Raw genomic sequence first — 17,599 nt, 5'->3', positions numbered from 1 at the left:
CATATATGCACAAAAAAACCACATATGCACAGTGGTAAAAGTGATTTTTTTCCTACTATTTTAGTTTTATTTTAGTTTTTTATTTTATTTTAGTTTTAGCAAGACATTAGGGAAGGTAGCATAAGTTCTTGAAGAATTTTAAAAATAAATAGGGCAATTTCTGTTATTGTTTTTCTTCCAAAGACTTTCAACATTTTTAAGAATAAAGTCTATTTTGTTTTGTCAGAATAATTAAACGCAAATGTTCTATTCTCTTGTATAGATGTTCAATTTTGTTCAATGGCATTTTAATTCTTATGATCTTAATTAGAATAAGAGATTGGTTTATGAATCTGCTACATGCATTTTCTGTTTCTTTTTGCAGTCAAAACTTGTGGATCCAATCTTCAGGGGCCTGGAGGCACCTTCACATCACCCAATTTTCCATTTCAGTATGACAGCAATGCTCAATGTGTGTGGGTCATCACAGCTATCAATACTAATAAGGTGAGTTTCATATTCTGGCTTTTCTTTAAAAAAAACAAAACAAAGCAACCCCTTCCCCTGCCTTCACCGCCCAACCCTAAACCAACCAAACAAAAGCACACATAGACCATAATAACATTTTTCACTAATATGATTTATGTCTACAGTCCAGTTTTATACTATGTGCATTTCAGATATTTTTAAGAAATGTCAGATACCAGATGAGTATGGACGGATATTAAAGACTGTTTTCCCCTAAGATAGTTTTACTTTTTGTATGCCAAGTAGATGCTATCATGTTTTTATCTGATACTCTAACTTAATTCCCAGAAGCAACTATCCAATGGTATGAGGCAATTTCATGAGCCCACTAGTATTGTGTTATAAGCAGAAAAGCTACTTTATGTCTAAGACTGTTTATGTTTGGCCTTCAACTGTGTGAGAAATCACTGAAGTTCTTGAATTCGCTTTCCCTTCATAAGGAACTGTTCTGAAAATGTTTATTCCATTGTCTGAACCACTACGTTAAAATCCCTTATACATTATACCTACATTTTAAAGCAAAAATACTGAGAGTTCTGATAATGTCAGATGAGTCAAAGTAGAGCAATAAAGCTAAGTTATGACACCAGTTGTCTTTAATTTCAAGAACTAGACACCTGGCAGCAATGGCTATATTCTATTTCCAGGTATATTATTTTGTGTGAACTGAGTGTAATGGACTTGTTTAGAGGTAATAAAACATAAATTAACTGTGCAGCTCAGGAAAGTTTTATAAAGGACTATCATCATCTGTGTTCACTGGTACAGGGATATATTCTACCTCTAAATTCTGTTTTATATTGCCATCTGCATCACACTCCATTAACTGATCAGACAGGCCTATAAGGCCCACTCCTTTGCACCTGAATTCATCAGAGGACTCAGTGAAAATCTGATTATTTTTAAAATATCAAAAACCATTTAGCTACAATGGTGTATTTCTCACTCTAATTTTACAAAGTCCTGTGTGGAAGCCATCCTTATGTTCCACCTTGGTAGAAGAAAAAAGGATATTTATACCAATGATTAGAATTTGATAATGAAAATTTTATAGGTGTTTGGGGGGAAGGTTGGTTGTTTGCTTGATCATTGTTCCAAGGACCGCTAATCAAATTTATCCAATTTATAGGTCATAAAAAAAGTGTCAAAAGTCCTTAAAAAGTATTCAGTCTCTATTCCACAGATGGGCAAAAAGTTCAAAAGTGATTCATTTCTCATTCCAAAGAATTTTCATATTGTTATTTATTTAATTAAAAACTATTTGTGAGCAAGATGAAATCTGTATACATATTTAGAATTTCTGAAAGTTTCCTCAAATGTGCCAGCTGAAAGAATTTAGTATCATGGTATTTGAGGAAATGAAAGAGAGCTGCTACACTTCTAGTTGTCTAAATGGCCTGAAAATCTCCAGTGAGCAGTTGAATGAATTTAAGAACCATAAGGCCATATTTTGCATAAAATGGTTTCCTTTCTTAAATGCACCAAGGGCACATCTACATAACAAAAAAAGCCAAATAAGATTTTAGACATTCTACTATTGGTAGAAGCAAACCCTTGAGCTCAAAAACTGGTATGTATTTACTGGCAAGTCACAGGTGATTGCAGGTTTAAGATTATGACTTGGAGATTGTTAAGGATTTATACTCTACTGGTGATGTCCATGTCAGTGCTGCCTTCCTCCTCCCTCCCTGCCAATTCACAAGATAGTGACACAGTACTAGCTTCAAAATCTCAGAACTTTATTTTTATCAAAAATATTTTTATGGGAATATTCAAAAACATTATTCTTCAGTATTATTTTCCTTTCAAATTTCCAGTTTCTGCATTTAAAGAACTGCAGAAAATTATCTGTACAAATGCTTTGGTTGTCAGTGTGGTTGACAGAGTTACAGAATGATTGAGGTTGGAACGAACCTTTGGAAATTGTGTAGTTGATCCCCAATGCTCAAGCAGAGTCAGCTGCCCAAACTTGAACATCTCAGAAGATGGTGACTCCATAACCTTTCTGGGCAACCAGAGCTAGTGCTCACTCACCCCCAGAGGGAAAAACTGTTTCCTGATGTTCAGAAAGAACCTCCTGCATTTTAGTCTGTGCCCATTGCCTCCAGTCCTGTCACTGGGCACCACTGGAAGGTGTTTGGTTTAATCTTCTTTATATCTTCCCATCAGGAGTTTATGGACATTGAGATTCAGTGATCCTCTTCCTCTGTAGGGTAAGCAAGCCCAGCTGTCTCAACCTTATATGAAAGAAGTTCCAATCCCTTAATCTTCTTAGTGCCCCTTCACTGCACTCTCTCCAGTAGCTGCCTATTTTGCTTATACTAGGTAGGTGCAGTTGTTTTCCTTTCTATCAAACACTTGAAAGAACAAGTTATTCCATATATAAAAATTCCAGTTCTAATGAAAATAAAATTGGCCCTTTCTTTAGTCAGAGATCATACCTGCTATAGTTCAAATAAAATGTGCTTAAGTGTTATTCTACACTGATTTTTTTTTTTCCTGAAACTGTAAATACTGCAAAATAATATATGACCATATGAAAACTGTCCTAATACCTGAACAGAAACACTATATAAGAATATACACAGTTTTAATATTTGGGGATGAATCAGAACTCATAGGTTTAACTTCTGCTGGTTTGATAAAATACTTCAGTATGTGCGTGCATTAGTTAGATTTGATCAGTACATGGGTTTTGATTTTAAGTACCAAGTAAAGTTTCAGTGTCAGGGATGGTTGTAGGGGAGTCTTCACTAGAAAGAGCTCAGATGTCGTCCCCATATCAGAGACAGCTCTAGCTGGCTCCAAGACAGATCCACTGCAGGACACAGCTGAACAAATCAGGCAAGCTGGTGGCACCTCGGCAATGAGTAAGGGCAAAAAAAGCTGTACAACAGCAGCTGAAGGAGATTAATGATAATACCCAAGAGAAATAACCCCACAGACACTATGGGCAGAGCAGGAGTGGAAGAAGGTGCTGGAGCAGGGATTCCCCTGGAGCCTCTGGTGAGGGCCATTGATACAGGTAGTCCCCTACAGCTCATAGAGGCCCATGGTGGAGAGATCCACCTTTGGTCTGTGCAGGGTATGTGCCTGAAGAGGGTGTGCCTGAAGGAAGCTGTGACCCTGTGGACAGCCCAAGGGAGAGCAGATTTCTGGCAGGACCTGTGACCTCCTGGGAGAAGCATACTGAAACAGATTTTGAAGAACTGCAGCCTGGGGGAGAGACCCATGTTGGAGCAGGGTGCAAAGAAGTGTTTCCTGTGGGAGGGCTCTAACTCTGGAGCATGGAAAGAGCATGAGAAGGAAGGAGCAGCGCAGATGAAGTGTTAAAAACTGACTGCAGCCCCCATTTCATGTTCCCCTTTGCCACTTTGGGAGAGAGGAGAGGGCAGAAGAGTTAGGAACAAAAAAATGAATTTGACCCCATGAAGAAAGGGGCTGGGATGATGCTGGGCTTAGTTTTGTTCTTATTTTCACTTTCCCTCTCAATTTTTAGTCGTCAGTAAATAAAACTAATTTTCCCTAGATTGAGTTTGTTTTGCCCGTGACAGTAATTAGTAAGCAATCTCCCTGTCCTTATCTTGACCCACAGGCTTTTTCATCCAGTTTTCTCATTCTGTGCTGCTGAGGGGTAGTGATGGAGTGACTTGGTGAGCATCTGACAGCCAGCCAATGTTAAATTACCATATATTATATGCATATTTATCTGTCTTCTCAAATATGTAACTACTCTGAAGGTATAGTGTGAAAACAATAATTAAGAACCGGCCACATATTTAAAATTAAATATGAACTTTTAGATAAGCCCATCACCAGGAGTACCTGTTTGTTGGTGGTACATTAGTGTTATAAAAGTAATAAGAATGCAAAGAAGTGATGTTAGGTTAAACAATTTTATTTCAAAGTATAAGTTGAACAGTGTTTCTGAACTTCTGTAATATACCACTGAAATTACTATACTCTGAATTAGATTAATCATGGGCAGATTGTAGTGCTTGGAGCTATATTATAATAGCTTCAGCATTACCCAGAAAATACTGTTCTTTGCATGGTATTGGGTGGAATAATTATAACTCTTTGATATTGCAATGAAATGCAGATAGATAGGAATTACGGAGTTTTTAAACTAAGGAATAGATAAAAGGTTTACAATGTTATCGGGAATAACATTGTTATGTTTACAGTTTTCAGAAAAGGTGTCTAGCACTTATTAGAAGAACATTAACTTGTTGAGGTTAAAAGAAAATGAGATCTTTTTACAAGTTAGATCAACTTCTTTTTATGATATATTGATGAACTTGCATGTATAAAGTCTTTGCTTATATAATCAGTGGTCTGATGTGTTTAGTTTTGATTCATGCTAATGTTGCCTTACTGTTCTGAACACAATACTGCTGGCCTTGTATGACTGCTGGACACATACTAATTGGGAGAAATAATGGACAAAACAAGTATTAAACCACATTATGAAGTAGATTGATAGTGGAGAATTTGTATCATAATTGTAGTGAAGAGTCCAGGGGTAGATTTTTTTTGTAATTTGTCCTTTTGTTCTGTGTTGTGATAATGCTAGTTTTGGATTTAATTTAGTAGGAACTTTTTTCCTTCTTCTAAACTTCTATTCAGTTTTTGTTGGTTTTTTGTTGTTGTTGTTGTTGTTCTGAGTGAAGATTGTATGTTGAATGTGGATTTTAATGATGGTTTGTGCCTTGAAGTCAAAAACCTAATTGATGTATAAATTTTGTTATTAACAGTTTTTTATAATGACTAAAACAAATAATGTGATGTTATTCGCTATAATGTGATGATATTTACAATATTCTACACCACAGGTGTAAGAACCACAATGACACAGTGATCCTGGTTCTTCAGAGCTGCTACTTGTTGCATCATTTGCAACAAGATAGCTCAGAAACTGAGACTCTTCTGAGGGAGAAGGCAATAGATGAAAGACCATGAAAGGCTCTTTAATTCTAGTGTAAATGGCTTTATCCAGGACTAAATTTTGCTAATTTTCTCCCTAACTGATTTCAGAAAGAAGTTTAATAACAGCACCATATAGATCAAATAAATGTTTTCCCAGTCAATTATCTGCCTCTTTAGCTTTGTACTGTGTTATAGTTGGTCTCTTGCCTCATACAGTTAATCAGATACAGTTCTCATGCCCAAGCCTTGTTGACAGTAGGTCCATAACTAAAAACCTCAAACATGGCCAGAGATGACAGTGAGTTTGCTGCTGAAAAGCAGAATAGAAATTGTGAAAGGAAAGCCATGTGGATGGAGTCAAAAATAAAACTCATTGATGAAGGTGCACGAACACATCTGAAGTTATCCCCATATTTTCATTTTTCTTGTGCATGTGTTTTGCATTCTTAGTCTTATATCAGGATCCTGTTCTCTGGAGCTGATCTTTTAAGAGAAAATAATTAATTTCTTAATAATTAATATTATGATTAGAATAATTATAATCTATGAGGTACAAAGCTCTGAATAGTGTTTCAGTGGAGAAAAATATATGGGCAATTCATATATAACTTTGCAACAGTGAAATATCTATGGCTGCCTGTATAATATCACAACATATTTCTTAAACCTTCTTGATGGCTTGTACCTTGCTTTTTGCCCTCTCAGGAGGGGTGGTTGAAATTCTCTGTGAGGATCAATACCTGCACATGTAAGGCTTCTCCAACAGTGTATGATGGAGGAAATTCATGGACAGTTTTCCCATTTCTGCATTGTCTTAACATGGTTTCCCATACAGTGTTTTATACACCAATGAAATGATTGTTGCCAATTTTATCCATGGCTACTCTGAAATCAACAAAAGTTTTGCTGATCAAAAATAGCAAAGCTATAGTTACAGGGATCTACCTGAAAGAACATTCAAGAAAATCATATCTTTATGTGGAACTCTGAAGAAGAAACAAAATTTAAACTTCTTTGCTTGTCCTCAACTGTGATGCACATTTTATTAATCCTTGGGTACCTTGAAAAACTTCTTGTGAATATCTGAACAGAGATGAGAACAAGAATTTCTCAGTTTGGACTCCATTTCATTCCATCTCTCACATCTAGTAAGGAAAATGATACTTGAATGTCTTGTGGGATACTGTATAAACTCATCAGTTAGGTTCTGGACCATGCTATGTATTGCCAGTAATTTATTCTGACATTAGGTAATGGGATAATTTTATGTTTACGTTTTGAGTATGAAATCTCTGTATTTTCAAGATTTAATTTCCATCTCCTCCTCAGTGCATTTTTTGTACTTTTCTCCTAAAAAGATTAAAACCTATTTTCCTTTCATTGTTTTATTAAAAAAAATAATAACAAAAAAAGTCAACAAAATTATTAATTTTAAATTTAATGCCAGGCTAAAATACCAGTAAATCTGAATTAGGGTTAAAGTTAGCCAGAGTTCAAGTTTTATGAATTATACTTGCTGATTTTCTTCTAATCCGCAATGACAGAAACACTGTGGAAAATGTCAGTGCTAGAATGACAGACAGACTTTCTGACAGATCTCAACCGCATTCACACCACACATCATCCATCACCAAGTACCAAGAAGGAGACAAATAAGCAAAAGGGTTTCTTTAAAAAAAATCTAGCTAGTTTTTTTTTTCAGCACTGTAAGAAATTAAATATGTGAGCTAACTGCTAAATTTAGATGGATCAGAAAACTAGGTCCTGGTTCTCTAAATTTTATATGAAAGGAATTTTATAAAAAGAAATTTTATCTGTATGTTATCTTTTGTTTGTCACAACCATATTCTAAATTTTATCTTGGATGTATTTCAATCATAAAAGTCTCCCTACTGCTTGCATAAATAAATTATTTAAAATGTATTCTTTAGAATATGGGTTTTTGAAAGTTTGACAGTGTTCACATTCTTATCCTTTTATCTTTTGAATTTTGAAATAATTTTGAAATAAAGAATGACATGCTTGAGAGCTGGGAGATAGCTGACTTTTGATTTTGGCTTTAGGGGTTTTTTAAAATTATTTTTTTGCTAAGGTTTTTGGTTTTTTGGGGTTTTTTTTGCTCATTTGGTTTGCTGGGTTTTTATGTGGATGTCAATTTTCTGTTAGGAAATCGATAATCTGTTTGATTTTTTTTTTAAATGGCAGAGCTTACCTAAATTTTTAACATCTGTTTCCAATTGCTGTAGTCCTTTACTTTCTAAGAAACTGTTGAAATAATTAGAAGTATCTGGAAAACTCCTCACATGACATTTTCTGAAAGTCTGGAGAATTATGCTGAGGGAATAACTTTCAACTGTTACCAAAATAATATTAAATATGGTTGCCATTTAATCACTTTGTATTAAAATAGTATTTTTTAAAAAATATGTTTTTGCATTAAATTCTTCCCTTCCTCCTTCTTCATGTCATTAATTTGCTTCTTTCTTCCTGCAAAAAAATGAATCTTTCAATTTCTGAGTTTTTTTTGCTTTTAGGCCAAGCCAAAAATAAGCAAAAACATATTCAGCAAAGTGCTGACTATTTATGCTTCATTTTCCACAGCTGTTTCATTTTGTTAACCATGTCAAAACTGTCAGTGGAACATTTCCTAAGCTTTCTGTTAAGCCTAAACCCAGTTGCCATCCGTATTTAATCAGGTTAACTGTATAAAACCTGAACAGCCAGGGTGCTTTAGCATGAATTTAAAGACTCATTTAATGAAGTTTCTTTTGGTCAGGCCTGTTGGAACAAACCACACTGTACCCCTTTTTGCAAGCAAATGCCTCAGACTTGGCATTTCCTAAGCCTAGTGTGAAGCTGTGCTGTGGGTGTTACAGTTAGTGAAATGATTAAAAAGCATGAGAATACTTAAGCTCTCTCTAAACTTTTACCCATAATAAACTATATATTTTACCCATAATTGTTTTCTTCATCCATGCATATTAAAAAGGCTGTTCTTGTATTTATCAGTAGTAGATAACTCATTTTTATCTTAAATGAAATGTATTTTAGTTCTGTTCAGAAAACAATAAATTTCTTTGTAGTGTTGGCTACACTGTTCCTTCATATTGTTCATGTACATTTTGATTCACTTAAAATATCTGAGTCATATATATACACCACAGTTAAAAAATGTTAGAAATAGATGTGGACAGAGGGGAGATTCTCTCAGCAGAATTAGAGCATAGTAGGGAATCCAGCTATTCCTATGACAGGAGGTTAACAGGTTTGGCTGTGAGGGAACAGACTAAATTGTTGAACGAGAGAATGTGGAGTCAGGAGGTTTGTGCAGGCATAGAGGGATAAACTACTTGTCATTCAGTCCTGAAATTTTGCTATAGGTCTTCATTATGAAAGGACAACAGGTTCATTATCTTCATTATTGTAAACTTTTCTTCCTGCCATGTCTGTGGCTATAGAGTTATGTCTCACACTGAAAATATGAGTGACCCATAGGGAACAGGTGAGATTGTGCTTATTGCAGTAGCTACAACAAAAACAGTTATTTCTCTTTATGCCATTAGTAATGTTAGATTTTAGCTGTTGCCTGTATTTACTATACCTGGAGTTATTAACTCCACCTTTTGATAAAACTTTATGTAAAATTAAATGTCAAATTTGAATTTTAATTCTGTTTGACTTTCTATAAATTCCTAAATTGGGTCTCAGTTATGTCTCCCACCAATTCTGAATGAAAACATTTTTCTTACTTTTACTTATCATGAATATCCACACCCAAATTAGAACTATTAAAAAGATATATTAATATGATTAAGACACTTTGATAGCAAATTTCCAGTTCTTGCATTGTGAGCTTTTGAGATGTTTCAGGTTTATATTTGATGAATTTTTGGCACAGAGACTTGTTGCCTTTCTCCATGGTTGAGTTCACTTGGTTGCTTTTGTGAGTGATCTTTACAGAAAATTGTTCTGCTCAATATATACCTTTTTTGTGATATTAGACTGGGAAATAGAGCTGATAGTAGTTTGTTTGTTTCTCTGTTTTCTATGAATTGACTACTTCAAAAGCTCATGTTACCATTCTATGGCATGCTTGGCTGCCAAATGCCCACCAGGCTGATCTGTACTGCTCCCTCCTCAACAAAAAGGGGCAGAAAATATGAAGAAAAAACAGATGAAGGACAGGGTGATCACTTACTAGTTACTCCCATATGCAAAGCAGATTCAGCTTGGAGAAATTAATAAAATCAACTGCCAATCAAATTAGAATAGAATAGTTAAAATAAAAATAAATCTAGTTCAGCCCCTTCCCCTCACCCTGCAGTACCTCTGCTCCCAAAATCTTCTCTTGTAAATCCAAAGCACATTCAGAGTGCAAACTGAAGGTTTGCACTGAGACTTAAGTCACAGTATGTTTCCCAGGTTTCCATCCCTTTTGGGATGTGTGGCTGCCCATCAGGTGAGGCTGACATCAGTTAGCGACCTCTCTGCTTTCTTTTCAAACAGATGGTTTTACCCCCTGTAGGATTAAAAAAGGAAGATTTCTTTGCTGGGTGCAAGGATATCCTTTCTGAGTAACTACTGAAAGGAAGAACCAAAGCAGGGGAAAATTAATTTGAAGTTCTCAGTCCCTTCATATGACTGCAATAATATTAATATTGGAGAATTTTTTTTCTTTTGTAAACTCTGAGACTGAGCTTAGTTTTCTGATGAAGATATGAGTGTGATTTTTTCATTGTGGTTTTATAAATTAGTTGATTTTTTTCCTGCTTATGCCTATTACTATCTCTTTATAATGGTCCTGCCAGTCATACCACCTTCCAGGGTATTTAGATCATCGTCATCGCCATAACTGTGAAAGTAAAAAAAGAAAAAACAAAAACCTTGCAATTCTGCAAAGCAGCTTTGCAGCTGGATGCCCCCCGCCATGTACTGGTATGTGGAGTAGTTCCTGCCAGGAGACTTGGCTTTGCACTTCCCTCTGTTGAACTTCTTGAGGTTCTTAATGGTCCATTTCTCCAGCCTGTTGATGTCCCTTTTCATGGCAGCATGGCCCTCTGGCCTATTAACCACTAATCCCTTCTCACTGCTGTGGCAAACTTTGTGAAAATTCAGTCTGCCCCATCATCCAGATAACCTATAAACAGCTTAAAGATGACTTGTCCCAATATTGATGCCTGAGATACAGCATGAGTTATTGGCCCCTAACCAGACTGTATCACTGATAACCATCCTCTTGGCACAGAATTTTGTCCTGTTTTCAATCCGCCTTGCTGTCTGTTGAGCCCACACATCAACAGCTTGTCTATTAATATCTTGACAATGCCAAAGGCTTACCTAAAGCCCAGGTAGACAGTATCCACTGCTTTTCTCTTGGTCACCAGGCAATTAATTTAATTATAGAAGTCTATCAAAGTTTGTCAAGCATGATTTTCCCTTGGTAAAGCCATGATGACTGCTCCTGATAATTTTCTTGTCCTTAATTTTCCAGGATTAGCTGCTCCATGGTAGCAGTAATATTAAATAAAATTATACCTAGTATAAATAATTTAAACAAAATGATAGCTAAGTCTTATAATAAATGATTGTTTCAATATATTTTCCTTATGAAACTATTTTTCTATAATCAAATGTATGATAATACAATTATTTTGATGGACGGACCTGTGATTCTATGGAAAATTATGGTGTTAAAACAAATCAATCATACAGCGGCATTTCCTTAGCTTGTACCATCAGATATAAATGCCCATCATTTACTTAATGGAAGTATTCAGATATCTCAGCACAAAAACAATTAACGAGCCTGAGGGTCTATGAGGACACTTGGATACAAACAGGATTTGTTTTCTTCTCCTTGCCTAATTTCACTTCTACAAGTGACAAAGACAACCAGACATCATTAGGAGTTGTTAGGCAGTTTTTCCCTTGCTAGAGCAAACAGTGAAAAATGGAGAAAATAGGTATCTTGTGAAAATTTTAAAGTGAGATGGATTTCTTGCTGTGGTAAGTATATTAGGATCATTGGTTTTTGCAAGATAATGTTTGCAGAAATAAATATTTTGTAGACCAATAACCAATATCTTGGAACTAGAGAAGTGCCCACAATGTTCAAGTTCTAACATTTCTTCTCTTGCAATCTAACTACAAATGCTATTCCTACATCATGTTAAAGTTAATTTCTGACGAGCTGTTTCCTTCAATGTCTAGATCAAAAATTTTATCTTCTTTTTTAGTATCTTAATAAAAATAAGTGAAATTACCATAATTTTAAGTACAACTGCTAATAATTTTTACAAGTAGAATGAGACAGCATTTGCAAATATTAAGATACTTAATGTGAGAAAAAAATGTAAAATCCAATCTGAAATAATTGCCTAGAGGTTAATATTCTGTCTCCCAAGATAATAAGTTATCTAACAGTTTTTATTGCTGGGAACATGATAAACAGAAACTTCAGTATAAGAAAATGTGTTTGCTTAATGATTTATTTGCACTCATTCATTTCCCTTTGTGGAAATACTGAAAGTATTGTAGAATGTTGTATTGCTCTGAATAAACAATCTCAAACTTTTGTTGTGAATGCAAGTCAGAAAATTATGCCATACTTCTATGTAAACAGAAAACTATAACATGAAAAATAAAAATATAATCTCTTTATGCTGTTAATTTACTGTATTTGTTCTCAGGACAAGATAGGATTACCCATTTTTTTTTAACTCTTCCTCCAAAGTAAAGGATTCTAAATCAAATAATATAATAATATAATAAATTTATGTGATTTAAATACACATCTGTTGTCCTCAGCATAGACATCCACATATAAATGCCTAATCTCACTTTATAGACAAGAGTAATAGGTGCTTCTAAGATGTGGTTGATCTAGTATGAATTACATACCTTTTGATGAAATAGACTACACTCTAGGCAGGTTTTTTAACTTTTTTTTGAAGAAGCCTACATCATCATAGTTGTTTGCACTGTAGATGTCTACACTTACATATGATGAATCCTATTTCAAAGAAAGGGACTCAATAACAAGTGACTATCCATTTCAACTGGTGAGAATTTATCCCCTGTAATTATAATGAGCATTTATCATCTAGCTTCGATTTCTCTAATGTTCAGTGAATCTCCAAATTTTCTTGTGCCTTTTTCCCCTCTTCACTTTTCGCATCCTGTCTGATACTCAAAGATTTGAGTAAATTTGAAGGGATACAGGTGCTCTATGATTTAGGCTGTTTCATCTTGGATTATGTTTTGTTCATATAATGTGCAACTTCAAAAGAACCAATTAAACTATAGTTATGTTACACACCAGTCCTTAGATATGTTACATTCTTGGAAGGATATTTTAATTCATATTTATTCCTTAATAATATCTAACATATAGCTCATTTAATCTGTATCTTAATCCTTAACTGTTCATGTAAGAAGAAATGATACACTGCATCTTTAGAAACATCATTATTTTACTGGTAGAATGTACCATTTTATGGAGTGAAAATGTTACTCTACATCCAAAAATATTTTTAGAGTTACATTTTCAGTGGAAGACTCATGATAACAGATGCACATATAGAAGTAAGAGCAACTTTGTATCTTTACTCTTCCCCTTCAGAAGCAGTTCTGAGGAGCATACACTTGCCTGCTTTATATGTTTTCAGATTTTTCAAAGTTGAGTACTTCACCTGGAGCACTACTTTCCATGAAAAATCTTCAGGGAGCTAATTTCATCAGGAACTAGATGCAAATATTGAAAAACTGTCTGGAAAATCTGTTGTCTGGAACACATCCTTCTGAGCATGCTCTCTCTGAAAAGCTGTAGGAAGTTCTCGGGGTAGTCATTATCTATTCAATAAAAGCTTTTCCCGTTTTATTTCTGAGCTGGTGTTTTGCCCAAGGAGTGGGTTCTAAAGGATATATTCCTAGGCACAGAAAGAAGGCACACCTACTGAAATTTGTTAGAAATTAGATCTCTGCTCCCAATGATTCTTTTGAAAAAGCTCTTGCAAAATAATTGGAAACCAAAGTACATAATTATAATTTTCAGAAAATTAGTTTTCAAATGAGACTATTTTTCCCTGTAGAGACTGGATAATACTTACTAGTGTTACTGCCTCTTATTACAATTTGTCTGGGTTTATAGCGTCAATTTAAATAAGGCATTCAAACTCTTTCATTACTTTTGGATATGTAAATAGCAAGAGCAACCCAGGATGTAGAGAGACTGTTGACTTCTGTTTAGTTTTAATTTATTTTTTTTTAATTTTTTTTATTTAGGGAATAAAGAGTACACAGGTCAGCATATTTTATTTTGCATAATTTAGTATTTTATATAGCATGTATATGGAGGAAGATGAAATGCAAGATTCCTTTTTCCTCATAGTAGTGTATAGGAATGTATTTAATAATATCCTCTGGAACAAAATTGAAGATATTATTAGCCTATACCAGAGCAATTGTAGTAGTCTGATACCTGCTGGATTTATCACAAATGTTACTATAAAGGCACAAAACTTTTAGGGACTACTGAGTATCCCTTTCAAAAAAAAAAAAATATAGTAATTATTATATTGTCTAATTTTAAGATATTTTTCTCAGTTCTGAAGCCATGCAGATACATATCTGATATCATTAGTTGACTCATTATTTGTGAAATGACAGCTCAAGACTGGTGGCAAGCTGTCTGAGATGGAATCTTTGAAATTTTCTTCTTCTTCCTTCCAGAATCAACTTTTGGTAGTATAATCCTTTTATCCAGAATCTTATAGCTCAGGCATATCATTGATGAAATATTTTCATAATATTGTTCCCTGATGTCATTTGAAAATATTTTGTGGTCTCTCATTTTTTTCTATTCAGCTTTGAAAGATACTGGGGCAATAGATAAATGCAATAAATGCATAAATACATTATAGCATGATCAATGTTTGTAAATATCAACAAACCCATTGATCTTATTTAATTTATATTAATGCTTTAATCTTGCTCTGGAAAACTGGAAAAATTGATTTTACTGGAATGTATAGATCAAGAAAAATACTTCCCACTGCACTTCTGATTACTATGGCATCTACTAACCAGATCAATAGCACACTTTAGTAATGCTAGTCTGATTTAAAAATATGTAGAATATAGCAATAAATCATCACAGTTTTCCCTGAGGTGTTTTTTCTTATGAACAACAGACTAAAAAATAGAATTATTCTAAGGTTTTACTCTAATATTAAACTGATTCAAGGATCAACCAACCTGCCAACCAACCAGCCAGCCAACTTTGGTTTGCCATTTATAGATTTTTCAGAAAAATTAACAAAGACACTGTTAGGTAATTGGTAAAACCAGAATTTTTGGAAAGTTTATTAATAAATTTTAAGTTAATTACTCATCTTTCCCAAAATTTCAAATTTTATTTTCTAAAGGTTCCATCACAAACAATTTTAAGTGTTGATATCATCAAAAAACCTTTTCAGTATTCTGAAGAGAATAGTCAATATAATAAGCACCACAAGTCCAACTGACTTGGAGTGTGATCAAACTAAAGCTGACGTTGTAAAACAAGGACTCTGAAAACATAGCCTCAAGACTTCTTATTTTCTTGCTTGGCATATTTGGAGGGATTTGAAGTACATTTTGTATTGTACACCGTGTGTGTACTTTGCATGTCAAAAGATGAATTTCCAAATATACAGGGTTTATTTTTACAGTAGGAACATGTAAAGGCTTGTACAGCCCATGTGCAGTAAATTAGTTTCCTGTTGGGTATTGACAGCTCTGCTGGTTCTGTACATTACTTTTGCTCAATTTGTGCAAATTCCCTTAAAACAAAATGTCTTCAATATCAGCTGACAAGCACATTTATTAAATAAATGGCAAGTTTACCAATTCTAAAGTTTGTCCTGTAAATCATGTAAAGTTATGTTAAACCTAAGTTTGAAATGGGTTGTGTATTAACTGTTACATACAGGTCGTTTACCTTTTAATGACCTGGAGTTATGAAATATTTCATTGACACTATAGAATGTTTGGAGTAGCCATTAGCAACCAGTTTTAACTCTCTTCCAGCAGGGGTGTGCGTGGTAAACAAAATGATTTACTGTCTCAAGGAATAATATTTTACTTTTTACTATGCTGCTATTTGGTGACTGCTCTTTCTGATTTTGATTTGCCAGTGTCAGTTTTGCACAAAGATGAAGCATTTTCTAATATTTAATTGAATCAGAAACTTCAAAGAAGAAATCCTGGTAAAAGACTCAGAAGAATAAGATTATCAAATGCTAATATTTCAAATTATTTTTAGCATGTTGCTATAACATATTTTATTTTTTATATGTTCTAATGTTTTTGAAGTTATTAATGACATCATTGCTACTTATTGTCTTAAAAATGTGACTTTCACAGAATATGATAGAAGATAAATGTAGACTAATCTATGCTCTTGTGGCTTTAGAGAACTACAGTTTTTGATGCCGTACCTATCCCATTATCACAGTTTTAGGTGAGTTACAGAGAGTGAGACAAAAATCTTGTAATTAAACATCCTTTTCTGAAAAATATTAATGGAGAAAAACCAAATTTTAAACTTTTAAAATGTACATCTCTTTTGATTAAAAATTTTAAAAAAGCTTTCTTTATCACAGAAAAGAATTTCAGATTGTAGAAAAGTGTGAGATTATATCAGAGCAGCTAGATTACAAGAGAATCATCAATAATTTGGAGATTCACTAGAGACAAGTGGAAAGCTTGAAGGTGAAGCCTAGTACAAAGGTTGAAGCTGAAGCTTATGCTTTGAACAAAAAAATAAATTTTTATTATTTTTCCATGTTCCACAATATTCCTTGATGAGACAGATATTTTTCAGGGAGCTTTCTTACCTTTATATTTGACATTCCTAATTAAAAAAAAACAAACAACATGCCTTGAAACTTATATTTTCCTTACCCTCTATCTTCCTCTCTGATTAAATATACATCACATGTTGATTGTGCTAAAGAAAATCTGTTTTAGCTTTCTGACTCAACTTGTGAAGACAAGTACTTCAATTACTAAGAGACTCATACCAATTTGGTGGTACTCAACAAGTATAAAATATCTAGAAGGATATTAATTTGAAAAAATATTACCATTGCACTTACCAAAAAAGAAATCTGATAATGAGATTAGATTTCTTCATGTGTTTAATGGAAAACAGGACTAACATTTCTGGTAATGAATTAGTTATACAATTTTAATACTATCTTCCTTTTTTTCTTATTATGGTATTGATGGTTTTGCTGCAATATTTTTTCAAAATGTATTTTACTGTTAATAAATGAAATATGCTTTCAAGTTGAATTCAGTACTGACATTATTTGCCCATGTTTTATTGTGGAGTCTTCTGATGTAACTGTGTATCTTGTTGCACAGAATTTAAAAGTGGATCAAAAAAAATGACGTTTTTGGTTGGTTGGTTTGAGGGTTTTTGTTTTTGTTTGGTTGTTTTTTAAGTACTGAATGAAGTATGGGTCAGCCTTAAATGTGGTTACGGATTTCAGTTTAAATTCTTATCTTTAGTATTACAAATTTCGTGGCTAGAACAGTACAAAATACAAAGAATATTTTTTAAACTAAGATTAGGAATATTTGTGTGTGGTTTTCTCCTCTTTACTCAATTAGAGCAAATCAGATGCTTGCCTACACAATTTTCTATGTCCTTTCCATCTGTGTCCTTTTAACTCTCTGCATTTGACTGCAGTCCCTGGGGTATGGCACATATACATGTACACACTCATAAATGTACACACATGTTTATATATGCGAATATGCCAAACTGGCTGCTCTTCAGTGTACTTATATCACCACTTACACCTCTAAATGAAAGTGTTTCCCCTCCCTTTGGAACAAATTGCAATACCTGGAATAAATTGCAATCCTTGGTAAATATGCCAGGTTTCCAACTTGCCTTTACTGGCTTTGCTTGTAGAAACATGTCCTTCAATTACCAGAACCCCAGTGTAACAAAAGAATATGAGCTTTCAAGGACATGATAATAATCCATCAGAATGTCATCCACATCTTTAAACACAAATGCTATCAGTTCTTAATTATAACTATAATAAAATATGATTTATTACTGTATTAAAATTCCTACATATAAGTATTCTGTCATTTTTATCCAAAT

General features: G+C 33.9%; 1 protein-coding gene across 3 annotated transcripts in view; it reads left to right on the top strand.

Annotated features, from left to right (window-relative positions):
• Positions 1–17,599, top strand: part of CSMD3 (CUB and Sushi multiple domains 3) — a 569,626-nt gene that overhangs the window by 261,238 nt on the left and 290,789 nt on the right. For all 3 annotated transcript variants that reach the window (XM_015619103.1, XM_015619106.1, XM_015619105.1), the window contains one exon: positions 365–486. In XM_015619103.1, the coding sequence (XP_015474589.1) occupies positions 365–486 (122 nt within the window). The remainder of the gene's footprint in view (positions 1–364; positions 487–17,599) is intronic.

This window comes from Parus major, chromosome 2 (assembly GCF_001522545.3).
Source record: "Parus major isolate Abel chromosome 2, Parus_major1.1, whole genome shotgun sequence".
NCBI lineage: Eukaryota > Metazoa > Chordata > Aves > Passeriformes > Paridae > Parus > Parus major.
Note: the sequence above shows the minus strand (reverse complement) of the source record. Positions and strands in the feature narration are given on the sequence as shown.